Genomic DNA, 16,184 nt, shown 5'->3' with positions numbered 1-16,184 from the left:
CCATCCATCTATCGATAAATTGTTTTAAGTATTTAATTCCTTTCATATCTTATAAATAATCCAGGTCACATTCCATTTTAAATATCTTATCCCGGTAATGTCTAACTTTGTGTAAGAAGAAAAATAGAAAAGGAAGACAACATAAAAAGTGAAAGTGTGTTACCTGCGTGGAGTAGATGTTGCAAGCCGCCCATCGCACAGATGCACCAAGACATGACAGCGTCTCTATGAGAACCTGAAGAAACATAAATAAAACATCCCATTAAATGAACATGTTAAAACATCTGTTTAAATGCAATAAATTGTATCTTATCTTATCTTATCTCATTAACTAAGAACCTGTTAAAACATGGGAATGTCCCTATTAGCTCAGTTCGTAGAGTCCTGGACTTTTACACACAAACATCATGGTTGAAATCATCTCAGTAGAAGTTCATTTGTTATTAGGTTTAGTTTATACTGTGTATATGATGCCAGGAGCTTAAAAGGGACAGACCCTAGTTCCAACCCGTGAAAATTAACATTAACTTTAGTTAATCTACAAACCTGTAACACGTTTGGATAAAGTTACAGTTGAGTGAAACATGAGTCTGTGACTTTGAAATGGTGAAATACCCTCGGAAATAGACTAAAACTCGACTTCATAGCTGTTATTTCTCAGACGCACGTGCGTTTTTAAAAATATGAGAAATGCATTTTGTGATATTAAAAACACCAGGATGACCACAAACACTTTGAATGTACGGAAATGGATAATCTAAAGAATAAAATGTAAGTAACGTATGATTTCTTTTATCAAAACGGGCTCTAATAGTAAGAAATGTGCCGTAGTGTTTAGAATCTAGGGTATGTCCCTTTAAAGCTAATGTTATCAGAACAAGATGGAATGCTTCACAAGAATTTTACACAAGTGTTGTAAAAACAGAACGGAACATATCTGAACATAAACATTTCTAATAAACAGACAAACATGACATTTAGTTTGTTCTTTAAAATTCTACACTATATATTATAATAATTACTAGTCCCATAATGCCAGTTACCTAACAATAAAATGTATTTTGTTTTTTGACATTTTACCTTCATCTTTGTGAAGAAATGCTGCAATAATACATGTACATTTGTAAGGCAAGACAAATGAAAAACAAGAAAAAAGGGAATAGGAATGGTTCCAAAGTATACAGCCATCTAGTTTTCTTCAAGTACATGATGTTACAGTGGAGAAAACCTGCAGATGTGTCTGCTAAATCTACATCTTGAATGCCACTGATAGTCAGTGGAGGTAGAATCACGTACACAAATACTCCCGAAGTCAGGAAGTCTGGGCGCAGAGGAAACATTTGAACTTCCATATTTCGTATCAGCATAGACGGGAAATGAGATCAGAAGGAAATCATCTGCAAGGTGGTTGCAAAGATTTTAGCTTTATTTAAGATGAATATAAAAAATAAATGCAATTAAATTGTATGGCTATGGCAAGGATTCTGTATATGGCTTGACACAGCTAGATTTGTTAGAAAGTTGGATTTATGAACACACATATATTTAGCTCGTTTATGTCCTCCTCATCTGCCTTGGTCCATCCTTAATGGCCATGGTGCCCCCTCCCTTGCCTTGGTACCCTAAATATTTTCCTTTACATTTTCCATATAGCCACGGCAATTTTTATGACTTCGACTTTGGCCGCAGAACAACAGGACCTTTTTCATTGAGAAATTAAAGAAAGCTAATGGTCCAAGTCTGCATATATACTATTTTGGCTCCAAATGTGGTTTTATGTCCTAGCAAGAAAAGCACAGCAAAAATTTATGTCATACTGCAGGATTTTTGTTTTTTAAATGTGGACGCACGATGGTTAAAATCAATATGCACACTGACCATATAGGCCATAAATATATTTTGTTTGGCCTTATTGTAAGGGTTTTTTTAAAAATAAAACAACATGGACAGGAACAGTTTTAGGTACATATACTAAAATCCACAATTATGAAACAATTCATGTTTTTATCTCTGCTACTGAAGTTTTTCTGTAATAGTCAAATACACATCTATACAAGGCAGAATGTCGGGACACCAAACAGACAAGAGTTTAAAATCTGTTGAGATGATATGAAGCAAGTATTCGTTTTCTTTCCTTGATATTAACAATCATTTTTGTAAATTGATTCTAAATCTTACATTGCACCATATAATGACTGAAAAGTGAAGGTTTTGTAAATTGATTCTAAATCTTACATTGCACCATATAATGACTGAAAAGTGAAGGTTTTGTTCAACGACACCTCTAATCATTGGACACTGGATGTCAAACATTTGATAATCTTTTACTTGTACTTTTAGAGGAAACCCACCCGACCACTACATTTTTTCCATTAGCAGCAAGATATCTTTTATATGCACTTTCCCACAAACAGGACAGCACATACCATGGCCTTTGATATCCCAGTCATGGGGTATAATTACTGAAGTTTGATAAGTAAACTGCTACAGAAGTTAATTTACTGCCATAACATTCACATACACAGGACTTGATGATCTCTGTGAACTGGCAGAGCACCATCAGTGGACCCACTGGGCTTTTTCTCGTTCCAGCCAGTCCACCACAACTCGTATATCAAAGGCCATGGTATGTGCTATCCTGTCTGTTGGATAGTGCATATAAAAGATCTCTTGCTACTAACTGGAAAATGTAACAGGTTTTCTCTTTAAGACTATATACGTCAAAATTATGAAGTGTTTGTGAACCAATAGCCAATAATTTATAAATCAATATGCTCAATTAGTAATGTGCTCAAGTGATGTTGTTAAACAAAATATATACTTTGGTACAGCAGGGGCAGACAACTAGATCAATCATCAGCTGTGCTGATGTGGTCTACTTTCACATACTAATTAAGTTTGATTTGTAAACTACTACAGAAGTTCATGTTCTGTCATGACAATCACATCCACAAGACCGGAAGATCTCCGTAGACCGATAGACTACAGCAGGGGCAGACAACTAGCTCAATGATCATGCAGCTGTATTGATGTGATCAACACTGGCCTCGGTGGTGTCGTGGTTAAGCCATCGGGCATAAGGCTGGTAGGTACAGGGTTTGCAGCCCAGTACCAGCTCCCATCCTGAGCTAGTTTTAATGACTCGATGGGTAGGTGCAAGACCACTACACCCTCTTCTCTATGACTAACTACTAACAGCTAACTTATTGTCCTGGACAGAGCTCAGATAGCTGAAGTGTGTGCCCAGTACAGTGTGCTTGAACCGTAATTGGATATAAGCATGAAAATAAGTTGAAATGAAATAAAATGATGTGGTCTACTTTCATATAATAATTAAGTTTGATTTCTAAACTACAACACAAGTTCATTTTCGGTCATGACATTCACAAGATTAGGGGCAGACAACTAGCTCAGTGTGCAGCTGCATTCATGTGGACTCCATCGTTCACACGCTGGTAAACAGAAATGAGCAGACAGTGTTTATTCAGGGCTTAATAAGAGCTTGATTTATTTGGGTTTGAATTGGGCAGTCGAGCAAAACAGCCTGGCTGATTATAGTGATCACCTTTTAGCATATTGATTTTCTCAAAACACATTCTTACAAACATTTGAATTACGTTAATTTGTGAAAATCAATTGGCAAAGCTCTTTTTTTATTAAAAGTCAATGTTTTTAAAGTCTTCTTACACAGCTTAGGAATGTTGGGGTTAATTGAGAGCATGCATGACAACGGCACTATATATCAATATTTCATTGCCTTACTTAAGAGACAGAAGTTATTTTCTATTTTTCTCAGTGATCCACAGCTGGCATATTTAAAGGCCATGATACAGGTATCTCAGGGCTTCTAGAATTTTTATAAAATCCACTAGCCATGGATTTAAAAAATTTATTAGCCCTAATTTACATACCTATAATACAATTTTACTAATTGTAATAATCAGATATGTTACCTAAAAAAGGAGATATCGATTAAAAAAACACTAAAATTGGGGGTGGGGTGGTAAATATTCATATTTACAAAGTAGACTTAAATGCATCATGTCAACTTTATTTTCACTAGCCATCGGGCATGACAATAGTAGTTATTTTCTAGCCCAACACTGAATATGACTAGCCATGGGAGTGGGGCTACCATAATCTAGAAGCCTTGTATCTACTGTTTAAACACAGTCCTTCAGTTTGTTATAAATCAAGAGCTGTGGTAGCAGCGTGTTTCTTCTCTCAGAGTTTAGACCAAGCGCCACGTGCATCATTTACAAATATATGTACATAATACATAATAGCCACCAATTAAACAAGGTGCTGGGGTGTCGTTAAAAAACTGTCTTCCTCTGTTTGGAGCTCAATGAAGAAAAACACCCCACAAATAATTCACAAGTGAATGTTTTCTTAAGCTCTTTTAAATAACACTGCATCGTCTGTATGAGTCATTTTGCATTGCACTGTGATCAATGCAAAGTTGAAAGACTTTAGTGAATTAGGGTCCTGGGCCCCTTTCCATGAAGCGATCTTAGCCCTAAGATTACCTTAAGCGCATAGCTACCCTATGCACTTAAGTTGATCTTAGGGCTAAGATCGCTTCGTGGAACAGGCCCCTGATTGATAGCACATGCCATTCTTTTGTCCAATCATCGTTCTGAGTCAATACGACTAATGGTGCCAGTTTTCACAAAGTACATTTATACATGAAAACAGTCGAAATGTTGATATGTAGTGATTTCTTACAAGACATAACAGTCCCCCCTGAATTCCACGATTCCATGTAAGCAGAAAAATTAGCAGAATTTTCATCATCATACAGGATAGTTATTCGTCTGCGGAAAATCACTTTTCGTGCAGAACACGTGCAGAATTGATAATCTTAGGCCGTGGAATTTGTCTTAATCATCGCAAAATGTTTAATATTTCTGAATTGTAACATTAAACATGGTACAATAGTGTTTACTTTCCATACAGTAATAAATAGAAGCATAAACAGGGAATAATTTGTTGGGTTCGCATCGCAGGTTGCTAGTCATTCTAGCTCACGTGCGAACCAATTTTGCACTATGGATCGCTGTTACTGCGAACCAAATATCTAATTGTTTTCGCGGTTGTAGCAAAATTACCATCGTGTTTTTTTCACTCTTTCAATTGGCAAAGTTCGGCTTGAATAATTCAATGTTAGAAATGTCACATTCAGTATTCAATCGAAATTTCAATGATGTCACGTGTATTCGGTAAAACTCGGAATTAATACCGGTAGTTGACTTTCTGTGTTCTAAAAATAACTTTTATGCTGATGTCACTTGTGCAAACCATGGATCAAAATGGTTAATTTGTCAACGGTAAACGCGTGGATTCGCGAAATTGACCCACGGGAGAAGTGGATACGTCCTCTAATACTTAGCATGTACATCAAAACTGATAACGGTGGAACTTTCAATCAAGGTACACAAATCATTTTATTAAGGTATACATCAAATGATGATTTATTCACACTCCGCAGTATATCTTATTGCTTAGAATACATCCTGAAGACATGTAGATCACAAAATCTCTTGGGCTCTGAAGGGATTCATTGTGCTGTCCATAACTTACATGCTTGAGTCTACGTGGAAACTGCTAATTAAATTTACAAATGTGCTAATCAAATCACAAAATGATTAATTTTGACATAGTCAGAGGAAACCTGCTATATTTTTCCATTAGTAGTAAGGCATCTTTTATATCCACCATCCCACAGACAGGATAGCACATACCACAGATTTTGATATACCAGTCATGGTGCACTGGCTAGAACGAGAAATAACCCAATAGGCTCACCGACGGGGATCGATCCCAAACCGATCGCGCGTCAAGCAAGCACTTTACCACTGGGCTATATCCCACCCTTCCTTGTTATGTATACCCACAACCCATATTATTTTCTTTTTTATTGAAACCGACCATGCATATAGATAGAATAAGAGGAAAAATAAAATGATAATGATGTTGCCTCCCAGCTCCCTTGTGTAACGAGTTGTGAAAGTCATGTTGTTAGGATTCGTTGACATTTAGCTCTTATTGTGATCCACAGCTTGCCAGTTCATCAGTTCATTACTTCAGTTACCTCTCCCGACTGTCCACACAGATCAAGTCAGAAACACAATTATAATCAAGTCATCAGAGGGAATATTTCCAAATAGACGTACAACGATACAGCTGCATTGACGTTCAAACGAAATTCTCATACAGTTGAAGAGTTTCTTCTCTGTTGTGTCCAGTCTAATCTGGCCAACTGTTAATTAACACGGACATGTTACTGTCCCTGTGGAACTTCCCAAATGAAAGGTTGTGCTGCCTTATGGAGCAATTACAAGCAGTGAATGTCATCTGAATGTGATTACTCCTACACACGTAACCTCAGGTAAATTATGAATATACTTTCAATATAAAACATTTCTACACAATTAAACAATCCCAGGTTAAAGAACTGTAAAATGTAAAATTCATGCATATAGAGAATACTACATGAATGACTGTTGTATACTATTTATCTTATGAGTTGTTTAAAAAACGTATCTAATGAGAAAAATTTAGTTGGATACATTTTTAATTGAGTTGTAAGATAAATGGTATGTAAAGGACACACATGTAGTAGTATTCTATGTCCTACACATTTTAAACACCAGGTTTGAAATAAATTTAAACATGTAGTTTAAATAAAATGTCTTTACAGCACTAATGCAACAGTTAACTTATGAGTCACACAGTGACCAGTTTCAGGTTAACTTACACATCAATTTCAGACATCTTTATATTATTGGATGGTGTGGCTATGGTAACCGGGTCATCACTGTGGGGCAGCCAATGACAAGTCCCTGACATTATCTACACCGGGTCATCTATTAGTGGGTGTGTAAGAGAAGTACAATCTAAGCTGGACTCCTGCCAGCTTTTAATCTAGTAACCACATTTTCAAGATGCACCAGCAATGGAAATTAAACAGGTTTTATCTTTCCCAAATGTCAATACTAGAAGGTAATTAACCGATTCACACAAAAATAGGTGAAATTAAATCATAATCATAATATCTACCCATACCTGCTTTAATACTCTCTTCTAATTAATTTATCTTCTTTTCTTTAAAAACCAAAAATGAAGAAAATCTATTTCAGCTTTAAATGTGGTCAGCTTTTGAGAAACCAATAATCCTTCCATTTAACAAAAAAAGTTTATTTTTACCAACGTTCAGCTCTCAGAGTGATGGACTTTATTCAATTCCTTCTAAATGTCTTTCTTCCATTTGGCAATTCTGTCAAATCAGTGCGTGCTAAAATATTTGTTTCTCTCTTGCTCCCGAAGGGTTTTGCCCGACATTCAGTTTTGTCAGGGCAAATATGTAAATGTGGTTTTCAAGATGATTTTTTATTGAGGAAGGAATAATCAAACAACTATGATGTCTGATCGTTATTCCTTGGGGCCATTCAAAATGGCTACCTTATTTAGTTTTATACACTTGGTGGAGGAGGGGGTGTAGCTCAGTGGTAGAACGTTTTCCACAAGTGTGTTGGGTCACAGGATCAACTGTCCTCAGAGGACCTAGGTTTTCCCATTCCAACCATACAACTGGTACCTCAATGGCCATGGTATGTATTTGGTTGGAACAGCCAATGTGGTGATAGCAAGTTTCTTCTTTGTTTCTTTTATTTTTTGACTTGACAAAGTGTTGACTGGCAGTTCCTTAATAATTTTTATTTGATCAGACACTATAATGTTTTGGGCTCTTTTTTTCTTTTTTTAAATCAAAACTTATTACTGTCAATGCAACCTGACTTAAATCAGTTTTGACATAGAAACGGTGAAACCATTAACATGTCCAAGTTGTGTCTTTGTATGCAGCAGTCAAGTTGAGATGGCATGTCTAGAACATTAAATAATGACTTCCTTCTATTCAGGGCTGCAATACAGTGTCATCTAAGGGATAAAAATAATAAACCTATTTTGCTGATATCTTTTATGTCACTCCACTAACTTGGAAAGGAAAGGAATATTTGTTTAATGACACCACTGCACATTTTAACCAACATCTATTTGGAGTTTAACATATGGTCTAACCAGGGGTGGGGAAAAATAAAATTGTCAATCGGTCCCACGTTGATGTCATCACTACCGGGGGGAGGGGGGTAGAGGGATAAGAAGAAAGGAATACAAATAAAAATTATAAAATCATTTAAAAGGTGATATTTGCCAAATAGTGTTCTAAAAACAAAATCATAGTGGCATTTGTATATTTTTATCTTGAATCATGAACGCGAAACGATAAACATCAAAACATGAAAGAAAAACAAAATGTTTGATCACATCAGCAAAAAAAAAAATATTATATTTATTTTACATAATGGAATAAATAATATAAAAAAGGAATAAAAGTTATGCATTTTAACTCCCATATATGTATAAAAAGTACCAGTATTCAGTAGTCCTGAAAATTAATAAACAATAACACCGTTGAAGTGTTTGACAACTTGAGCTGGCACACGTTTAGACAAAGCAATTAATAACGTTATCGCCGATTGGATGATATTTGACCTCTCCTGGCTCTAAAGATAGCCGGTTTAGCTATTCCAACTCACTCCCACTTTTTTTTTAAAAAGAGGTGTAAACCTTTTTTTTAATTTTAAAGTCCTTTATAATTATTTGATACACTACATTGAACAGTCAACAAGAAACACATTTATAGATTATTTCAGTATATTTTATGCTATTTCAAGCAGTTTGTATTTCACAAAAGCCTCTTGCCTCGGACTCTGACACTCGACCCGACAGAGCTCCGTACACAGGCGTTAACATGTGTTGATTGTGACCAGTTGCAAACTCTGGGTTCTTTGTTTTAATTGGAGTGTAATACCTTGGTAGCTTTCTCACCAAGAATGATGCTATTGTTAACGTCTGTTTTATCTCGTGACCAGCACAGCGGCTTTGACAAATGTCTAGCCTAGTGGCAGTAGATTGATTGTAGCTCCGACTTATGGCAGACTTTAAAATCACAGACGGTCAGAAACACCAGTCAATTTTGATCACTATTTATTTATTTATTATTATTTTAAATCATGCACAAGATGCCAATGTCTGGGCAGGCCGATCCAATTGACGGATAGGAATTTGTTCCTATAATAGAAACGGACAGGTGCTTCGGACCGACAAGAATGACAAAAGTGGGACAGGCAAACGCACGTTTTTGAAAAATAATTTCGGTCTCGGAGATCGAGAATCGGTCCCAGACCGGGTAAATAGGGCTTTTCCCCACCCCTGGGTCTAACATATGGTTATTTCAACACTTGTTTAAGACAGAATGGAGCCACACAGGCTACACCTATGACAAAAAAAAAAGCAGCTGGAAATCTTTTATATGCACTTTTCCATATAGACAGGAGAACAGATACCATTACCATGGTCTCTGATGTACAAGTGCAAAAAAAAAATCCAAATCCATTAAGGATAATAGATCCTGCAACCCTATACAGCTCAGGTGAGCACTGTACCACTGAACTCATTCAATTCTGCTATACGTCCAACTCTAGGGACAACTTAAAGCAAGGGTTCTAATCTACGTCATCGACTAAATCCTAATCCAACAAGCTGTCCATTGTGTTTGAGTTGAGTGTCACGCACGTAACAATGAAGCCGAGTTATTAAAAAATGTTTTTTAAGGATTAACTATTTCTGTACGGATTACTTTCTACTTGTTCTTGTTCATGTACATGAGTTAAGTCTGTGCTTTGTTTCCATTACTAGTGTTTTGATTGTTAGGTTGCACAGCCAACAGAGGGCTTTAATGATGAAATGAATATAAAAAACCTAATATATATAAAATATATAATATTCATTGGAAATCATTTCATTTTTGTGCTATGAATATCCAAGTTAAGGTTCTGTATGTTGTTGTGGACCCCGTTCCACAAAGCGATATTAGCCCTAAGATCACAGCTACCGTGTGCATTTAAAGTGATCTCAGTGCTAAGGGTTTATTTAATGATGCACTCAACACATTTTATTTACGGTTATATGGTGTCGGACACATGGTTAAGAACCACACAGATATTGAGAGAGGAAGCCCGCTGTCGCCACTTCATGGACAACTGCGCATCAAGCAAGTGCTTTACCACTGGGTTACATGTTGCCTCAGTTATATCATCAAGCAAGTGCTTTACCACTGGGTTACATGTTGCCTCAGTTATATCATCAAGCAAGTGCTTTACCACTGGGTTACATCTTGCCTCAATTATCATCAAGCAAGTGCTTTACCACTGGGTTACATGTTGCCTCAGTTATATCATCAAGCAAGTGCTTTACCACTGGGTTACATGTTGCCTCAGTTATATCATCAAGCAAGTGCTTTACCACTGGGTTACATGTTGCCTCAGTTATATCATCAAGCAAGTGCTTTACCACTGGGTTACATCTTGCCTCAATTATCATCAAGCAAGTGCTTTACCACTGGGTTACATGTTGCCTCAGTTATATCATCAAGCAAGTGCTTTACCACTGGGTTACATGTTGCCTCAGTTATATCATCAAGCAAGTGCTTTACCACTGGGTTACATGTTGCCTCAGTTATATCATCAAGCAAGTGCTTTACCACTGGGTTACATGTTGCCTCAGCTATATCATCAAGCAAGTGCTTTACCACTGGGTTACATGTTGCCTCAATTATCATCAAGCAAGTGCTTTACCACTGGGTTACATGTTGCCTCAGTTATATCATCAAGCAAGTGCTTTACCACTGGGTTACATGTTGCCTCAGTTATATCATCAAGCAAGTGCTTTACCACTGGGTTACATGTTGCCTCAGTTATATCATCAAGCAAGTGCTTTACCACTGGGTTACATGTTGCCTCAATTATCATCAAGCAAGTGCTTTACCACTGGGTTACATGTTGCCTCAGTTATATCATCAAGCAAGTGCTTTACCACTGGGTTACATCTTGCCTCAATTATCATCAAGCAAGTGTTTTACCACTGGGTTACATGTTGCCTCAGTTATATCATCAAGCAAGTGCTTTACCACTGGGTTACATGTTGCCTCAGTTATATCATCAAGCAAGTGCTTTACCACTGGGTTACATGTTGCCTCAGTTATATCATCAAGCAAGTGCTTTACCACTGGGTTACATGTTGCCTCAATTATCATCAAGCAAGTGCTTTACCACTGGGTTACATGTTGCCTCAGTTATATCATCAAGCAAGTGCTTTACCACTGGGTTACATGTTGCCTCAGTTATATCATCAAGCAAGTGCTTTACCACTGGGTTACATGTTGCCTCAGTTATATCATCAAGCAAGTGCTTTACCACTGGGTTACATGTTGCCTCAGTTATATCATCAAGCAAGTGCTTTACCACTGGGTTACATGTTGCCTCAGTTATATCATCAAGCAAGTGCTTTACCACTGGGTTACATCTTGCCTCAATTATCATCAAGCAAGTGCTTTACCACTGGGTTACATGTTGCCTCAGTTATATCATCAAGCAAGTGCTTTACCACTGGGTTACATGTTGCCTCAGTTATATCATCAAGCAAGTGCTTTACCACTGGGTTACATGTTGCCTCAGTTATATCATCAAGCAAGTGCTTTACCACTGGGTTACATGTTGCCTCAGTTATATCATCAAGCAAGTGCTTTACCACTGGGTTACATGTTGCCTCAGTTATATCATCAAGCAAGTGCTTTACCACTGGGTTACATGTTGCCTCAGTTATATCATCAAGCAAGTGCTTTACCACTGGGTTACATGTTGCCTCAGTTATATCATCAAGCAAGTGCTTTACCACTGGGTTACATGTTGCCTCAGTTATATCATCAAGCAAGTGCTTTACCACTGGGTTACATGTTGCCTCAGTTATATCATCAAGCAAGTGCTTTACCACTGGGTTACATGTTGCCTCAGTTATATCATCAAGCAAGTGCTTTACCACTGGGTTACATGTTGCCTCAGTTATATCATCAAGCAAGTGCTTTACCACTGGGTTACATGTTGCCTCAGTTATATCATCAAGCAAGTGCTTTACCACTGGGTTACATGTTGCCTCAGTTATATCATCAAGCAAGTGCTTTACCACTGGGTTACATGTTGCCTCAGTTATATCATCAAGCAAGTGCTTTACCACTGGGTTACATCTTGCCTCAATTATCATCGGCTATTGGATATCAAACTTTGGGTAATTCTGACGGGGATCAATCCCAAACTGACCACACATGATGTTCCCTGACAACGTAATTTTTACATTCATCAAGAAAGGAGTTATTATGTCTGGACCAATGGGATGACGTTATGTTGTAATGAATGTAACAGAAATTTGATTATTTTGATTTAAGAACAGAAATAATAAATTAACACAGAAGAGTATCTATCAACTTCAATTCTGAAGGTCTAATTACTGTACAATGTTAACCCACTGTCCTGAAAAGCCAGCCCAGGACAGTGTGCTTGAACCTTAAGCACAGAAATAACAAACTCCTGCAGCAGGCCTCAATAGGAAGAAATAAACATGATGAAAAATGGTTTACATGATCTCAAATGTTCTTAACAATGAAGGCATCACATCTGCTAACTAACCACTGTCAGACTGGACTCTAGCGTCTCCACAATTCTTTGTTAATGTCAAACAAAAATACCAAAGTTGTTAAGAACTATACAAATGGAATGTATATTTAAACCAAAGGGGATATTGTTCATCAGGACTTGATCAAATGACACCATTCACCAGTCTTCTGTGGCTTGCATTCTTAATGACCATAATTGGTACCAGCATTAATTAGTTATTAATTATCTCTCTTCATCAAGGATTGTAATTAGAGGCCACATTTAGAAACGTGGGTGCATGAAAAACATATTTATTTCATTAAGCTTGCAAAACAAGGTTCTTGTGTTTTTGCCAATTAACTAGACTTTTTGTTCACTTTTATGATTTTTTTAAAAATATATATTTTGCAGCTGATCCGTAACTTTACGAACATACATTTGTTTTCCAGTACAATGGCTGTCATTCAGCGTGTGTCAATCCATCAACTACTGCACAGCGATCCCATTCTGAGTGACATGTGACACAAGCACTGCTGTTTATAGCAGCACTAAGGTCTTACCATGGAACAAACACATTTTTAAACAAAAATAGTATATATAATATGGAAGGAAATGTTTTATTTAATGATGCACTCAACACATTTTATTTATGGTTATATGGCATCAGACATATGGTTAAGGACCACCCAGATATGTAGAGAGGAAACCCGCTGTCACCACTTCATAGGCTACTCTTTTCGATTAGCAGCAAGATATCTTTTATATGCACCATCCCAGACAGGATAGTACATACCACAGCCTTTGTTACACCAGTCGTGGAGTACTGGCTGGAACAAGAAATAGCCCAATGGGGCCACCGACAGGGAACGAACCTATATATGATACATTTAATTTGGATGATACATTTAATTTGGAATACATGGAGTAAGCCAGCACCTACCAGCCTTCATTACTCTGGGTGGAAGCCAGCACCTACCAGCCTTCATTACTCTGGGTGGAAGCCAGCACCTACCAGCCTTCATTACTCTGGGTGGAAGCCAGCACCTACCAGCCTTCATTACTCTGGGTGGAAGCCAGCACCTACCAGCCTTCATTACTCTGTGTGGAACCCAGCACCTACCAGCCTTCATTACTCTGGCTGGAAGCCAGCACCTACCAGCCTTCATTACTCTGGCTGGAAGCCAGCACCTACCAGCCTTCATTACTCTGGGTGGAAGCCAGCACCTACCAGCCTTCATTACTCTGGGTGGAAGCCAGCACCTACCAGCCGCAAGTCTGATGATTTAACCACTACACCACTGAGACTGGTATGTATGGTAAATCAAATTACAGTTGAAATACCGTAGAGACTTTAATAAACATTGGCTTTAGTAAAGTGTTTAAAAGTTTTATTTTTGTTTAACGACACCACAAAGCACACTGATTTGTTAATCATCGGCTATTGGATGTCAAACATTTGGTAATTTTGACATATAGTCTTATAGTGGAAACTTGCTATATTTTTCCATTAGTAGCAAGGGATCTTTTATATGCAGAATCCCACACACAGGATAGCATATACATTGGCCTTTGATATACCAGTTGTGGTGTACTGGCTGGAACGAGAAATAGCCCCAATGGGCCCACTGACAGGGATTGATCCTAGATCGACCGCACATCATGCGAGCACTTTACCACTGGGCGAGAGAAACAAATGTTTAACCCCAGCATGTTGTTTTCAACCAGCAGTTACTAGACGTCCAACATTAACCCCAGCAGTTACTAGACGTCCAACATTAACCCCAGCACATTGTATTCAACCAGCAGTTACTAGACGTCGACATTAATCCCAGCAGTTACTAGACGTCCGACATTAATCCCAGCACATTGTATTCAACCAGCAGTTACTAGACGTCCGACATTAACCCCAGCACATTGTATTCAACCAGCAGTTACTAGACGTCCGACATTAACCCCAGCACATTGTATTCAACCAGCAGTTACTAGACGTCCGACATTAACCCCAGCACATTGTATTCAACCAGCAGTTACTAGACGTCTGACATTAATCCCAGCACATTGTATTCAACCAGCAGTTACTAGACGTCCGACATTAACCCCAGCACATTGTATTCAACCAGCAGTTACTAGACGTCCGACATTAACCCCAGCACATTGTATTCACCCAGCAGTTACTAGACGTCCGACATTAACCCCAGCACATTGTTTTCAACCAGCAGTTACTAGACGTCCGACATTAACCCCAGCACATTGTTTTCAACCAGCAGTTACTAGACAGTTGCTATCAGTGTTCGAGATTAACGGTATCCTGATATCCCGGGGATACCAGATTTTAATTTTGGATACCAGACTTGAAGAACCCAGTATCCCACCGGAATACAACATAAATTTGTTGGGTTTTTTTAATCCTGAGTTTTTATTTTTCATTGAAACAATAAAGTCATCATTTACTGGCGATTTTAAGTAACAGTATTTTCGAACTTGTACCCAGTCATAACAATATTTTCCCCAACACGTACTACAGCGGTGCAGCAATAGACTGGGAACCGCTAAGTCGCTGTTGTTTTTGTAAATTTTTCCTCCCTTATTTATACAGGTAGGTTTATCATTAGTAATGTTGAGAACACTTATAAATTACTGCTAAATACTAATTTATGTCAGTATTACGCAAAAATGGATGACGCAAATCTATTTGTCAATTCTGTTTGATTGTGAGAATTCTGCGATTTCGATTGCAATGTCAGCATAGCAATAGGCAGGGAACGAGAACAGTGTCGTCCAAGTTTGTTATGAGGTTATTTATGAATATCATTTAAGTGGGATACTATATACCCAGGTGGGATACCAGATTTTGAAATGTTAGTATCCAACTAGGATACTGCCCCAAATTTTTAATCTCGAACACTGGCTATATTCCTCATTTTACCTCAACGATGATGGAAACTTCTTTGTTGGTATTTTCTATGAACATTTTGTTTTGTTTTCAATGAAATCACACCACACCACATACCACTTTATACAGGATATCTTCACTTTCCAAAAATATACAAGATTGGAGGTGGGTGGTTTTGTTTAAATCTCTAAGCTAGAACTTCCATCACTGCCTTGAAATTAACCAAACAACGTAGGCAGCAGATAATGCCCACTTTTCATTCTAAAAATTACTTGGAAGATGACAGGCAATATAATTGTTCATATCCCTTGTTTTTTTACCTTCTGCCATTAACCATTAGCTTCCAGCGGTATAAAAAGGTCACATGAAAAAAGTGTTCCGCTGGCATTGATCCAACCAATCAAGCAAACTGAGACACTTGATGTCTTGACAAATATAACAAGATGTTTTTCAGCTGAATTGCATCTCTGGAGATGGTTTTCTCTCTTTTAATGAAAACATGAAGTCACTGTGGCAAGAGAAAGACAGTGTTTCGGTGACCGATTCTAGAACTGGACACCTACAGACAAACCAGTCACGTATCTGTGTGCTGTATAATGTGTCTTGTGTTTTACTTTAAACATTAACAGATATCATATTCTTGTTCTCTCTCTTTTAATGAAAACATGAAGTCACTGTGGCAAGAGAAAGACAGTGTTTCGGTGACCGATTCTAGAACTGGACACCTACAGACAAACCAG

The 16,184-nt window shown here is 37.7% G+C and overlaps 1 protein-coding gene across 4 annotated transcripts in view; it reads right to left on the bottom strand.

The window, feature by feature from the left end:
* The window catches only part of LOC121369295 (S-adenosylhomocysteine hydrolase-like protein 1), a 199,568-nt gene that overhangs the window by 32,068 nt on the left and 151,316 nt on the right, over positions 1-16,184 (bottom strand). For all 4 annotated transcript variants that reach the window (XM_041494262.1, XM_041494265.1, XM_041494264.1 and 1 more), the window contains one exon: positions 164-235. In XM_041494262.1, coding sequence (XP_041350196.1) covers positions 164-235 — 72 coding nt within the window. The remainder of the gene's footprint in view (positions 1-163; positions 236-16,184) is intronic.

Source organism: Gigantopelta aegis, chromosome 3, assembly GCF_016097555.1.
Source record: "Gigantopelta aegis isolate Gae_Host chromosome 3, Gae_host_genome, whole genome shotgun sequence".
NCBI classification, from domain to species: Eukaryota; Metazoa; Mollusca; class Gastropoda; order Neomphalida; family Peltospiridae; genus Gigantopelta; species Gigantopelta aegis.
The sequence above is the reverse complement of the archived record's forward strand: the minus strand, read 5'-3'. Positions and strand labels throughout refer to the sequence as shown.